Source organism: Bos indicus, chromosome 10 (genome assembly GCF_029378745.1).
Source record: "Bos indicus isolate NIAB-ARS_2022 breed Sahiwal x Tharparkar chromosome 10, NIAB-ARS_B.indTharparkar_mat_pri_1.0, whole genome shotgun sequence".
In the NCBI taxonomy this organism is placed as follows: domain Eukaryota; kingdom Metazoa; phylum Chordata; class Mammalia; order Artiodactyla; family Bovidae; genus Bos; species Bos indicus.
Window position 1 is genome coordinate 22,552,471 of NC_091769.1, and position 12,713 is coordinate 22,565,183.

General features: G+C 41.7%; 2 gene segments (V, D, J or C); both read right to left on the minus strand.

Moving 5' to 3' along the window:
• The window catches only part of LOC109564835 (T cell receptor delta constant-like), a gene marked incomplete in the record, with an annotated part of 620,053 nt that overhangs the window by 324,438 nt on the left and 282,902 nt on the right, over positions 1-12,713 (minus strand).
• LOC109564216 (T cell receptor alpha variable 38-2/delta variable 8-like) lies at positions 5,588-6,350 on the minus strand. The segment is given in 2 exon segments: positions 5,588-5,977; positions 6,231-6,350. Coding segments are annotated over 2 exon segments (357 nt in total).

Below are 12,713 nucleotides of genomic sequence, written 5' to 3' on the forward strand. Positions count from 1 at the left end.
AAGAACCCACCTGCCAGTGCAGAAGACACAAGAGACGTGGGTTAATCCCTGGGTCGAGAAGATCCCCTAGAAGAGGGCTTGGCAACCCACTCCAGTATTCTCACCTGGAGAATCCCATAGACAGAAGAGCCTGGTGGGTTCATAGGGTTGCAAAGAGTCGGACATGACTGAGACGACTTAGCAGATACACTCATGCAGTGATCTTCAAAGTAGGGAAAAGATACGTATTTAAGGGAATCAGTGTCTAGATCCTTGACTTCTCTATGTACCCTTTCCTAAAAATGACTGTGGTTCTCATTTCCTAACTTTCATTTCACAACTGTCCTTCTTACTTTACATGGAATTTTTGCAGTGCTGCTCTGAGGTTGAAAAACCACTAGGGCATTAAGGAAAGGGGGTATTTCTTTTTATTGGTGTCAGGAAAGCATTTAATCAAAGCAATTAAATCTGACCTCAGTCATTTCATTAAGAAATGTGCTTTCAAAAATCTTTTTTGGCTGTTACATTAAAAAAATGTTTAAAAATTATAACATATTTAGGTTGTTTTCATTAAGTATGCATCACTAGTAATTGTATTTACAACTCAATCCAGAAAAAAAATATCTTTTAACAATTAGAACAATATGATTAGGGAAAATTAAAAAATAATGTTAATTTCATACATGTTTTGCAGACATTTTTGGTAATCAGTAAAAGACTTTTAAAGACAAAATGTATTAAATTCTGCAGGAGAAATTGAATGGAAATATGATTTTAAGAAAAGAAAGGAGTAACATGATATCTTGTTCACGAGTTTTAATTGGATGTTGATGGATATCAGATTACTTTGATATTAAGATTTCATTGCATATATTTATAAGCTATTATATGAGTTTTATTTGAGAATGTCAATATTTATACTGCAGTGGAATTTATAACCTTTAGAGCTACTTAAACATTTAAAGTAATTATAAAATATTTTAGAAGTCATCTTAAAAATGTGTGAAGGTTTTATAGTTTTCCAAATTCTATCACTCATCTAAAGTGCTGATTGGCTTACAAACATACATGCTTTGATGACAGTGCAGAATTACTGGCAATGTCCGTTTTGGTTAATGCTTTAACCATTCTTTAAATTTATATCTTCTACAGATTGGTGGAAAATAGCACTCATTGAAATTCATGAGACTTCTCCAGTGTTTCCCCTTAAATCTGAATCTAAATGAAGTAAGACAGAACCGAAGATTTTTAGATCTGACATCACTCACCTTTCTGAAATTGCAAATGTTCTGTGCAAGAAATGATCAGTGTAATTCTGAGCTTCTAGAAAAGGTTATCTGCATCAGCCTTCCCATTAAGCAGGAATTTCCTTCTGCCACAGGGTAGACTTCCGTTGCTGCAGTCAGTGGAACGTGTCCATTCCTGATGTCGCAGAGACAATGAAGCTTCCAAAGAGAAGTGAGACAAAAAGCTGTGTTAGGAGAGAAAGAACATGAAAGCTCCATACTCTCGGTTTTGTTAGTAACCAAAGCAGACAAACAGTGTTAGCAAAGCATATAAATAGGAATCAAAATATTCTAATGTGGTCTCAATGCCTAAAAGTTCTATTCTGACCATGTTCTTAAGCAAATACTAACCTAAGCATATGTGATATTTTGGTTTATGATAAGAAATGGATATCTGATCTTCATTCCATTTCTGGCAACTAAAACTCTCGGAATTTCTTGTGGCAAGGGCCTTAAAGTTATCTTATATTATGTTAACGAGGTGATTTTTAGAAAGCACCTAAAGACAGTGGCTGGTTGACAGAGGAGCCAACGCTGTGATTAGAGGGTTGCAACTTGTAGGCCCATCCCCCTGATCTCCAGAGAGAGGATGCAGCTGTTGAATCTATTGCCAGTGGATAATGATTCAATCAGTCATATATAAACAATGAAGCCCCTATAAAAACCCTTAAGGCTGGGGTTCAGAGAGCCTCTGGGTTGGTGAACAGGTGGAGATTCAGGAAGAGTTGTGTGCTACAGATGAGCCTGAAAGCTCTCCTTTCTTCATATTTTGCCCTACCCATCTCTTCTGCCTGGCTGTTACTGAATTGTATGCTTTTATAATAAATTGGTGATCTAGTGAGGAAACAAGCTTCCTCAGTTATGTGGGCCACTCCAACAAATTAATACTCCCAACTGCCTCTTGAGAAATCTGTATGCAGGTCAGGAAGCAACAGTTAGAACTGCACATGGAACAACAGACAGGTTCCAAATAGGAAAGGAGTACATCAAGGCTGTATATTGTCACCCTGCTTATTTAACTTAAATGCAGAGTACATCATGAGAAATGCTGGGCTGGATGAAGCACAAGCTGGAATCAAGATTGCTGGGAGAAACATCAATAACCTCAGAGATGCAGATGACACCACCCTTATGGCAGAAAGCGAAGAAGAACTAAAAAGCCTCTTGATGAAAGTGAAAGAGGAGAGTGAAAGGTTGGCTTAAAACTGAACATTCAGAAAACTAAGATCATGGCATCTGGTCCCACCACTTCATGGCAAATAGATGGGGAAACAGTGGAAGCAGTGAGAGACTGTTTTTCGGGGGCTCCAAAATCCCTGCAGATGGTGATTGCAGCCATGAAATTAAAAGACGCTTACTCCTTGGAAGAAAAGTTATGACCAACCTAGACAGCACATTAAAAAGCAGAGACATTACTTTGCCGACAAAGGACCCTCTAATCAAGCTATGGTTTTCCAGTAGTCATGTATGGATGTGAGAGTTGAACTATAAAGCTGAGTGCAGAAGAATTGATGCTTTTGAACTGTTGTGTTGGAGAAGACTTGAGAGTCCCTTGGACTGCAAGAAGATCCAACCAGTCTATCCTAAAGGAGATCAGTCCTGAATATTCATCGGAAAGACTGATGTTGAAGCTGAAACTCCAATATTTGGCCACCTGATGTGAAGAACTGACTCATTTGAAAAGACCATGATGCTGGGAAAGATTGAAGGCAGGAGGAGAAGGGGACGACCAAGGATGAGATGATTGGATGACATCATCGACTCAATGGACATTAGTTTGAGTAAACTCTGGGAGTTGGTGATGGACAGGGAGTCCTGGCGTATTGCAGTCCATGGGGTTGCAAAGAGTCAGACACGACTGAACAACTGAACTGAACTGATGGGAAGATCCCCTACCTACCCCCCTCACCCACCATATTAGAAACTGGGATTCAGAACATCTGTTCATCACAGAAGCAGGACAGGATATTCTTGTCCAGACAGTAGGTAGAAAAGTGAATGAGGCAAAATTAAGGATCAGATTAGCTGATACTTGTGTATCTATCAGACTTTTATTTTATGAATATGTCTGCATGACAAAAAAATTTTACACTTTTTACTTATTTCTTCATTAGCCACATTAGCTCACTCTTGCCTAGTAGACTATTTGTTATAGTATGCTATGGTATATGTTGTATTTCCTTCTAGGCTGGGGTGATATTAAAAACTCATAACCCAATATTTAATAACCTGTTTGTTATTTGGTATGGATATCAGAACAGACACAGGTTGTGGGGAGAAAGTCAGAGTGTTGAACAGAATCCTGGTGAGGATTCTAAGCTATTCCACTGTTTAATTGCTGGCTGTGCCAAGCATTTTCTCTTTAGTTGCTGGGTCATGAATAAGTTTGGGAGAGGAATCAAGACAGCCAAAATGGTTGGGGTTGGAAGTGAGCATGTAAGGGGCTGTTAGGAAATGGCTAGTTACCAATGAGCATGGTATTTCCATTTTTAACAAGCAATAAGCTTTTATAGTGTATAATTAGGGAAAGCCAGTCATGTATCTAGTAGTTAGCTTTGCCTAAAGTTCATGTGAAGTGTCATTAGGAGGGGTAGTGCCCCAGTAGATTCATTGTTCCCCGATCCTATTAACTGAGGGCATATAACATACTTTTCCATTCATTATTCCAAACAGAATTATTTGCTTAAACAGTTTAAATTAGGTAAACATCTTAATCAACTCTGCTTTAAAAAGATGAACTTCAATGAAATGGGGTTAATCAAACTTTTTACCATCTTAGCATAATTTATGGTTGTGAAACACTCCCATGGACATGAATCAGTGGACATGAGTTTGAATATACTCTGGGAGTTGGTGATGGACAGGGAGGCCTTGTGTGCTGCAGTCCATGGGGTAGCAAAGAATCGGACACGACTGAGCGACTGAACTGAACTGAAGTGAACTGAACACTCCCATAGTAACAATGTAACTGTGGTTATTCTCAAGGTTTGAGGGTGAAGACTGTAGTCTTTAACTCCCAGGTGATTACTACATGCCACATCTACCCTAGACTCATTGATCTAGAACAGTAGAAAGAAAAAGAAAGCACAATTTATAACATTTAGCACTAATTTTTGTACTGTCAGTGTTGATTTCCTTTTCCATCAGGACTTCAAAAGAAAGCAAAAAAAAAAAAAAAAACCAAAAACCAAAAACCAAAAAACAAAAAACAAAACTTTGGCTGATTTGTCTTCCCTGATTTTTCATGGAAACCCCTCCCTGGAGCATTCTGGAGGTCTGGAACCCTCTCATTAGGCTTAACTATTTCAGTCATGGAATATCTTTTCCAACTTTATCATTCACTCAAAGTAGGCAGATAGAATTAAATGCTCCAGGAGGGGGGTCTTCATAGCTATGTACTGGGGAGGGCAGATTATGGACATACAAAGAATTATTGGCATCATTTTTCCGATTTTATCATTTTTTCCCTTTCACATAAGTAAGGTGGAATCATTTCCAGGTCCAGACATTTCCGGTTTCTCGGGGGATGTTAGGTGGTGACTCTGGCTATGACAACTGCTTGGCCCCACCTTTAGACCTGGTTCTTCTAAATGGCTCACCACATCCCAGAAGCAGTGGTAGCATAACCAGAGATTAATATTTTTGTTTTCTTTTAATTATTAATTTGCATTTGCTGACAAGTACTAGCAGCACATGCAATCCCTTTGGATGTGTTTGTTCTCTTTCCTTAAGTTCTAGATCAGGCCAATTGTGCTTTAAGGAAATTTGAGAAAAAGAGGGTGGAATTAGGTTGAAGTCAGAAACGGAAACAATGAGATAAATGTGATGTAGTTTGTCACACTGTTTTGTAATTATAAAGAAATTAGATGTGGGTGCACACACACACCACAAAATTAGACAGCCCAGGCTGGGGGGTAAGTGATGAAGAAATTCTCCAAGCCCAGAAATAGAAGATTTTTATTGTGTGTTTTAAACCTGATCAAAGCTGAGGAAAATAACAAATAAGATTTGTGGGGAGTATGAAACATTCGATTTCAGATATATTGACTTGGATATGATAATGGAACATGCAGATAGAGAACACAGCTTTAGTTAGAGCTATAAAAATCCCTGGATGGTAGTGACACAGAATATCTTACCTCTCCTATCAACAGGGTTTTGAAAGTTAAATACATATGAATGTAAATACTTTATAAAGCATTATGTACCTCCATTATTTTTATTACTATTTTGAGAACTTCAGCTTATAGATATCCTTTGTGTTTCCTATAGGCAGATGGAATAATATTTTTTCCTCTACAGAAGTCCATGATTTTCTGTTCCTTTTACCCCAGCTACTTCCCCCCAACCTCTGCACAGATGCTGAGGTCTGAGGTTTCTGTAGGCCTCTCTCCATTGCTCATCTCACCGTGCACCACTGTAAGCACAGAAATACACTGCAGCATCCTCCAGCTGGGAGTCTGAGATCTTGAGACTGAAGGTTTTGGCTTCTTTCTGGAAGTTCACAGAGTAGCGATCGTTGGTTGCATTCTGTTGTTCATAAGCATTTTGGCGAATAATGTAAACCATCTCCCCGCTGGGAGGCTGTTTGTACCAGAACAAATAATAATCACTCTCACTGGTGCTATATGTACAGTCCAGGGTCACTGTGCCTGTCTCCTGTACAGACTCTTGTGGTTGAGGCTGAGTGACCGTCTGGGCCACACTGGGTCCTGTGGGAAGGAGGAGAGAAAGGTCCGCACTGGGTGTCACAGGAGAGAGAAAGCAGGCAGATGTCCAAGCTGGTCCCCATTGCCACCCACCTTTCTTCTGCTTGATCTAAACTTCAGTAAAATTCATCAGCTTTCTTGCCCCCTGGAGCTTGGACCCATGAGGAAGTAACAAGATACCTGTGTTAATAATTTTTCTTCCTACTTCCCAGTCCTAGTGGCTGTTAGTAAAAGCAAATACATATGCTTTCCTTACCAAGATAGATGGAGACCATGGCTGCCCACAGCAAACCGGGGCCTGCCATGCTGGCAGTTCTCTCCTTCAGGGAGATAAAAGCCTCTTGTTCTCATCAGAACCTTGGTGACATCCTGGCTTCAGAACAGGAACTGGTTTGTCAGATGGGCCGTTGATTCTCTGTCGTCAACCGTGCAAGCAGTGCCCTCTTCAGGTCATGGAAATAATTACTGAGGCACAGAAGGAACTTGGTTTAGTCAAGAAATCTGTTCTATAAGGAGTCTGTGACCACTGGAGAGAAGGGATTCAAGGATTCACTATTAGAGAAGAACTTGGAGGAGATAAAGTTTTGAGGTGTGCTTATGGGACCAATATGATTTGACCAGCCTGATATATACATAAAAGGGAAATTTGGGTGAGTGGAAAAACCAGAAAAGAAATTCAAGAGACTGAGATGCTTATGGGTTGGTAAGGAGAATAGACTGGAATAGAGGTATATTTTGAGAAGAAATAGGAATGAGGTTTAAATAATGAGGATGAGCAGATTCAGGGACAGGTGCCGGGAGCCAGCGTGAGGATCTCTGCCCGTGGCAAAGATTATGAGGAAGGAGCCTCGGCATACGCAAAGGCGGGATCGAGGCTCAGGAGTCCCCCTGGAAATTCTCGAGCATCTACCCCCAAAACCAGAGTCTGCCTACACTACTGCTTTGTGCTCTCACCTACACCTCTGACTTTACGGGGGGCTGTCCCCTACCACCTCGCTCTGAAAAAGAGTTAACTTACAGCTCCAGTTAATAATATTTCCTGGGCATGACAGGAGTGTTTCAACCTACCAACTCCTCTGAAGGTTCTCTAGCCTGCCTGACAGGTTTGTCCGGCCACATGTGATTGTTCACAGCCTCCCAGCCGTGAGAGGCACGAGATGCTTTAAACCTTTTAAAAACAGATTTTTTTGAGAAGTTAGAAAATTTTTACTATAGTATTAGTGGGCTAGTTAGGAATTATACCGGTGGAGGGTTTTATTGTTGAGCCAAAATTTGCTGCTACATCTCCATATCCCTTGCGCCTTATACACATTAATGAATATAACTAACATATAAGAGAAATAAGTATTAACCTTTGATATTAATCACGTTAGACCTTAGGCTAAGCAAATTCTTTCCTTAATTAAAACCCACTATACCCTCACCCTATAGGAATGTAACTTTATCTGATGCCTTCAGAAGATGGCGTCTGTTTTAAGAATAATCACCCCTGGAGAAATAAGTGTTCCGGTTGACTGACTGCTGTCACAAAGAGAGGGTCATAAATTGTCAGCAGGCCCCCTGGCCAGAAGATCATGTAACACCCCTAAGACCTTTGTATACATTTGTATGAAGCACCTGATTTTGATAAAAGTCAGGACTGCTGACCCCACGTGACTTTTGTATTACATCTCTGTGTATAAAAACGGACCCTGGAAAATAAAGAATGGGATCAGTTCCTTGAAAGACTGGTCTCCTCATGTCATTCTTTCTTTCACCTTCTGGCTTAATTCCCATCTGGAGCGCGGAGGCCTGACAAACCTACTAATTTTGCCTGGGCTTCTAAGATCTGACCGGGGAGGCCTTAGTGTCTCCTCTCCCTTGGGAGAATGGGAAGATGCCTGTGGCCTACATGGGTGGTGCAAACTTCTTGTGTTGAAGTTTTATTGGTTTTCCACATAAACCAAGTTATTCAGCCTCTTTTCTCCACTGAATTTTCTCACTGAGCTATCCTTATTTTATTACTCTTTATATCTCTAATTAATATTTAATTAAAGCTATTGTTTCCTGATTGCCGAAGCCATCTCCCCTTCGAATTCACTGGAACAACCGGGGCTGGACCCCGGCAGACAGGGATAATGATACTAATAAAAATTGAGATTGGTAAGTAAGGATATGATTATACATCTACAGAGACTGGATTTTCATAAATACGATCTATTTCACTAGCTTTTGAAAAAATAAGGTATCAGCTTCTATTTTTCCAGTTAGGTAATCACTCAAGTACCTGCCTGCTCTTGTTAGAAATCAGACAGGTAAGGTTCACCTTGAACTTTCTTCCATTCTTTCTCTATTAAAATTTTAAAGCACCTCTGTTTTAATTTTGTCTCCTTGCAACCCCAAAAGAGGAGCCTAAAGCAAGAATTCAGGTGAAGGCAGTTTATTTAGGAAGTGATCTTAAGAAGCAGAAATGAGAAAGTAGATAGCGCAGTACTGGGGCTTGATTCTGCCAGCATCTCCAAGAAACATACAAGATGCATCTCAGGATTATCGTTGAGAGGCAAGAATCTGTGTATGCATCCATCCCTATTCCTTCTGGTTGGTGCTTGCTGGCAGGGGTGGTAATTCCCCTTTATTTTCAAACTGTGTTTGCCCATGGACTGAATGATCTCCCAAGGAATTAGAGAAGGCCCTGGGGTAGGAAGTAAAACTAAGATACAGTGGATGCTTAATATTGCATGTTATCACCTTGAGATGAGTCCCGTGTCCACAGATTTTTCACAGCTATTGATAACATCAGACCTAGGTATTTGTATGTGACAATAAGGCACATGAGATATTTGTTACAGAACTCGCTTTGACAGTACACAGATGTGTGCTTGTCTCATGTTATTTCCACTGTGTCTCTGAGTATTCAAGGTCGTGGCAGGCTGCAATCCATCTGAAACACTTGATACACGAGGTGGTATGACCTGAGCTTCAGGCCCCACTCCTTTAAGTGGTACTCACCTTCTCCCTCCTCTGTGATGTTCTCCAAATTTCTGTATATCAGACAGAAATTTCAGATCTGATCAGATCAGATCAGTCGCTCAGTTGTGTCTGACTCTTTGTGACCCCATGAAACTCAGCACGCCAGGCCTCCCTGTCCATCACCAACTCCCGGAGTTCACTCAGACTCATGTCCATCGAGTCAGTGATGCCATCCAGCCATCTCATCCTCTGCGTCCTCTTCTCTTGCCCCTAATCTCTCCCTGCATCAGAGTCTTTTCCAATGAGTCAACTCTTTGCATGAGGTGGCCAAAGTACTGGAGTTTCAGCTTCAGCATCATTCCTTCCAAAGAAATCCCAGGGCTGATCTCCTTCAGAATGGACTGGTTGGATCTCCTTGCAGTCCAAGGGACTCTCAAGAGTCTTCTCCAACACCACAGTTCAAAAGCATCAATTCTTCAGCGCTCAGCCTTCTTCACAATCCAACTCTCACATCCATACACGACCACAGGAAAAACCATAGCCTTGACTAGATGAACCTTTGTTGGCAAAGTAACGTCTCTGCTTTTGAATATGCTATCTACTTTGGTCATAACTTTCCTTTCAAGGAGTAAGCATCTTTTAATTTCATGGCTGCAATCACCACCTGCAGTGATTTTGGAGCCCAGAAAAATAAAGTCTGACACTGTTTCCCCATCTATTTCCCATGAAGAGATGGGACTGGATGCCATGATCTTCATTTTCTGAATGTTGAGCTTTAAGCCAACTTTTTCACTCTCCTCTTTCACATTCATCAAGAGGCTTTTGAGTTCCTCTTCACTTTCTGCCATAAGGGTGGTGTCATCTGCATATCTGAGGTTATTGATATTTCTCCCAGCAATCTTGATTCCAGCTTGTGTTCCTTCCAGTCCAGCACTTCTCATGATGTACTCTGCATATAAGTTAAATAAACAGGGTGACAATATACAGCCTTGACGTACTCCTTTTCCTATTTGGAACCAGTCTGTTGTTCCATGTCCAGTTCTGACTGTTGCTTCCTGACCTGCATACATTATTTCTCAAGAGGCAGATCAGGTGGTCTGGTATTCCCATCTCTTTCAGAATTTTCCACAGTTTCTTGTGATCCACACAGTCAAAGGCTTTGGCATAGTCAATAAAGCAGAAATAGATGTTTTTCTGGAACTCTCTTGCTTTTTCCATGATCCATCAGATGTTGGCAATTTGATCTCTGGTTCCTCTGCCTTTTCTAAAACCAGCTTGAACATCAGGAAGTTCATTGTTCACATATTGCTGAAGCCTGGCTTGGAGAATTTTAAGCATGACTTTACTAGCGTGTGAGATGAGTGCAATTGTGTGGTAGTTTGAGCATTCTTTGGCATTGCCTTTCTTTGGGATTGGAATGAAAACTGACCTTTTCCAGTCCTGTGGCCACTGCTGAGTTTTCCAAATTTGCTGGCATATTGAGTGCAGCACTTTCACAGAATCATCTTTCAGGATTTGGAATAGCTCAACTGGAATTCCATCACCTCCACTAGCTTTGTTCCTGGTGATGCTTTCTAAGGCCCACTTGACTTCACATTCCAGGATATCTGGCTCTAGGTGAGTGATCACACCATCGTGATTACCTGGATCATGAAGATTTTTTGTACAGTTCTTCTGTGTATTCTTGCCATCTCTTCTTAATATCTTCTGCTTCTGTTAGGTCCATACCATTTCTGTCCTTTATCGAGCTCATCTTTGCATGAAATGTTCCTTTGGTATCTCTGATTTTCTTGAAGAGATCTCTAGTCTTTCCCATTCTGTTGTATTCCTCTATTTCTTTGCATTGATCGCTGAAGAAGGCTTTCTTATCTCTTCTTGCTATTCTTTGGAACTCTGCATTCAGATGTTTATATGTTTCCTTTTCTCCTTTGCTTTTCGCTTCTCTTCTTTTCATAGCTATTTGTAAGGCCTCCCCAGAAAGCCATTTTGCTTTTGTGCATTTCTTTTCCATGGGGATGGTTGATCCCTGTCTGTTGTACAATGTCACGAACCTCATTCCATAGTTCATCAGGCACTCTATCTACCAGATCTAGGCCCTTAAATCTATTTCTCACTTCCACGTATAATCATAAGGGATTTGATTTAGGTCATACCTGAGTGGTCTAGTGGTTTTCCCTACTTTCTTCAATTTAAGTCTGAATTTGGCAATAAGGAGTTCATGGTCTGAGCCACAGTCAGCTCCTGGTCTTGTTTTTGCTGACTGTATAGAGCTTCTCCATCTTTGGCTGCAAAGAATATAATCAATCTGATTTTGGTGTTGACCATCTGGTGATGTCCATGTGTAGAGTCTTCTCTTGTGTTTTTGGAAGAGGGTGTTTGCTATGAGCAGTGCATTTTCTTGGCCAAACTCTATTAGACTTTGCCCTGCTTCATTCCGTATTCCAAGGCCAAATTTGCCTGTTACTTCAGGTGTTTCTTGACTTCCTACTTTTGCATTCCAGTCCCCTATAATGAAAAGGACATCTTTTTTGGGTGTTAGTTCTAAAAGTTCTTGTAGGTCTTCATATAACCATTCAACTTCAGCTTCTTCAGCATTACTGGTTGGGGCATAGACTTGGATTACTGTGATATTGAATGGTTTGCCTTGGAAACAAACAGAGATCATTCTGTCGTTTTTGAGATTGCATCCAACTACTGCATTTTGGACTCTTGTTGACCGTGATGGCTACTCCATTTCTTCTGAGGGATTCCTGCCTGCAGTAGTAGATATAATGGTCATCTGAGTTAAATTCACTCATTCCAGTCCATTTCAGTTCGCTGATTCCTAGAATGTTGACATTCACTCTTGCCATCTCATGCTTGACCACTTCCAGTTTGCCTTGATTCATGGACCTAACATTCCAGGTTCCTATGCAATATTGCTCTTTACAGCATCAGACCTTGCTTCTATCACCAGGCACATCCACAGCTGGGTATTCTTTTTGCTTTGGCTCCAACCCTTCATTCTTTCTGGAGTTATTTCTCCACTGATCTCCAGTAGCATATTGGGCACCTACTGACCCGGGGAGTCTCTCTTTCAGTATCCCATCATTTTGCCTTTTCATACTGTTCATGGGGTTCTGAAGGCAAGAATGCTGAAGTGATTTGCCATTCCCTTCTCCAGTGGGCCACATTCTGTCAGATCTCTCCACTATGACCCTCCCACCTTGGGTTGCCCCACGGGCATGGCTTAGTTTCATTGAGTTAGACAAGGCTGTGGTCCTAGTGTGATTAGATTGACTAGTTTTCTGTGATTATGGTTTCAGTGTGTCTGCCCTCTGATGCCTTCTTGCAACACCTACCGTCTTACTTGGGTTTCTCTTACCTTGGGCGTGGGGTATCTCTTCACGGCTGCTCCAGCAAAGCACAGCCAATGCTCCTTACCTTGGATGAAGGGTATCTTCTCACTGCCGCCCTTCCTGACCTTCAACGTGGGATAACTCCTCTAGGCCCTCCTGTGCTCGCACAGCCACTGCGTGGGGTCGGGACTCCCGGCCACTGCCCCTGGCCTCGGGCTTAAGGGCGTGGGGTATCTCCTCCTGTCCGCTGGGGCGCGCCAAAGCGCAGGTGGCTGCGAAAGCGCAGAGGAGAGGAGCTACCCCACGTTCAAGGTCAGGGGCAGAAGCCGGGAGCACCCCATGCCTGAAGGGCAGTGGCCAAGAGGAGTTACCCCACGTCTGAGGTCAGGGGCAGCGGCGGAGAGTGCCAGATTGCGACGGTGCAGGAACGGCCAAGAGGAGTACCCCACGTC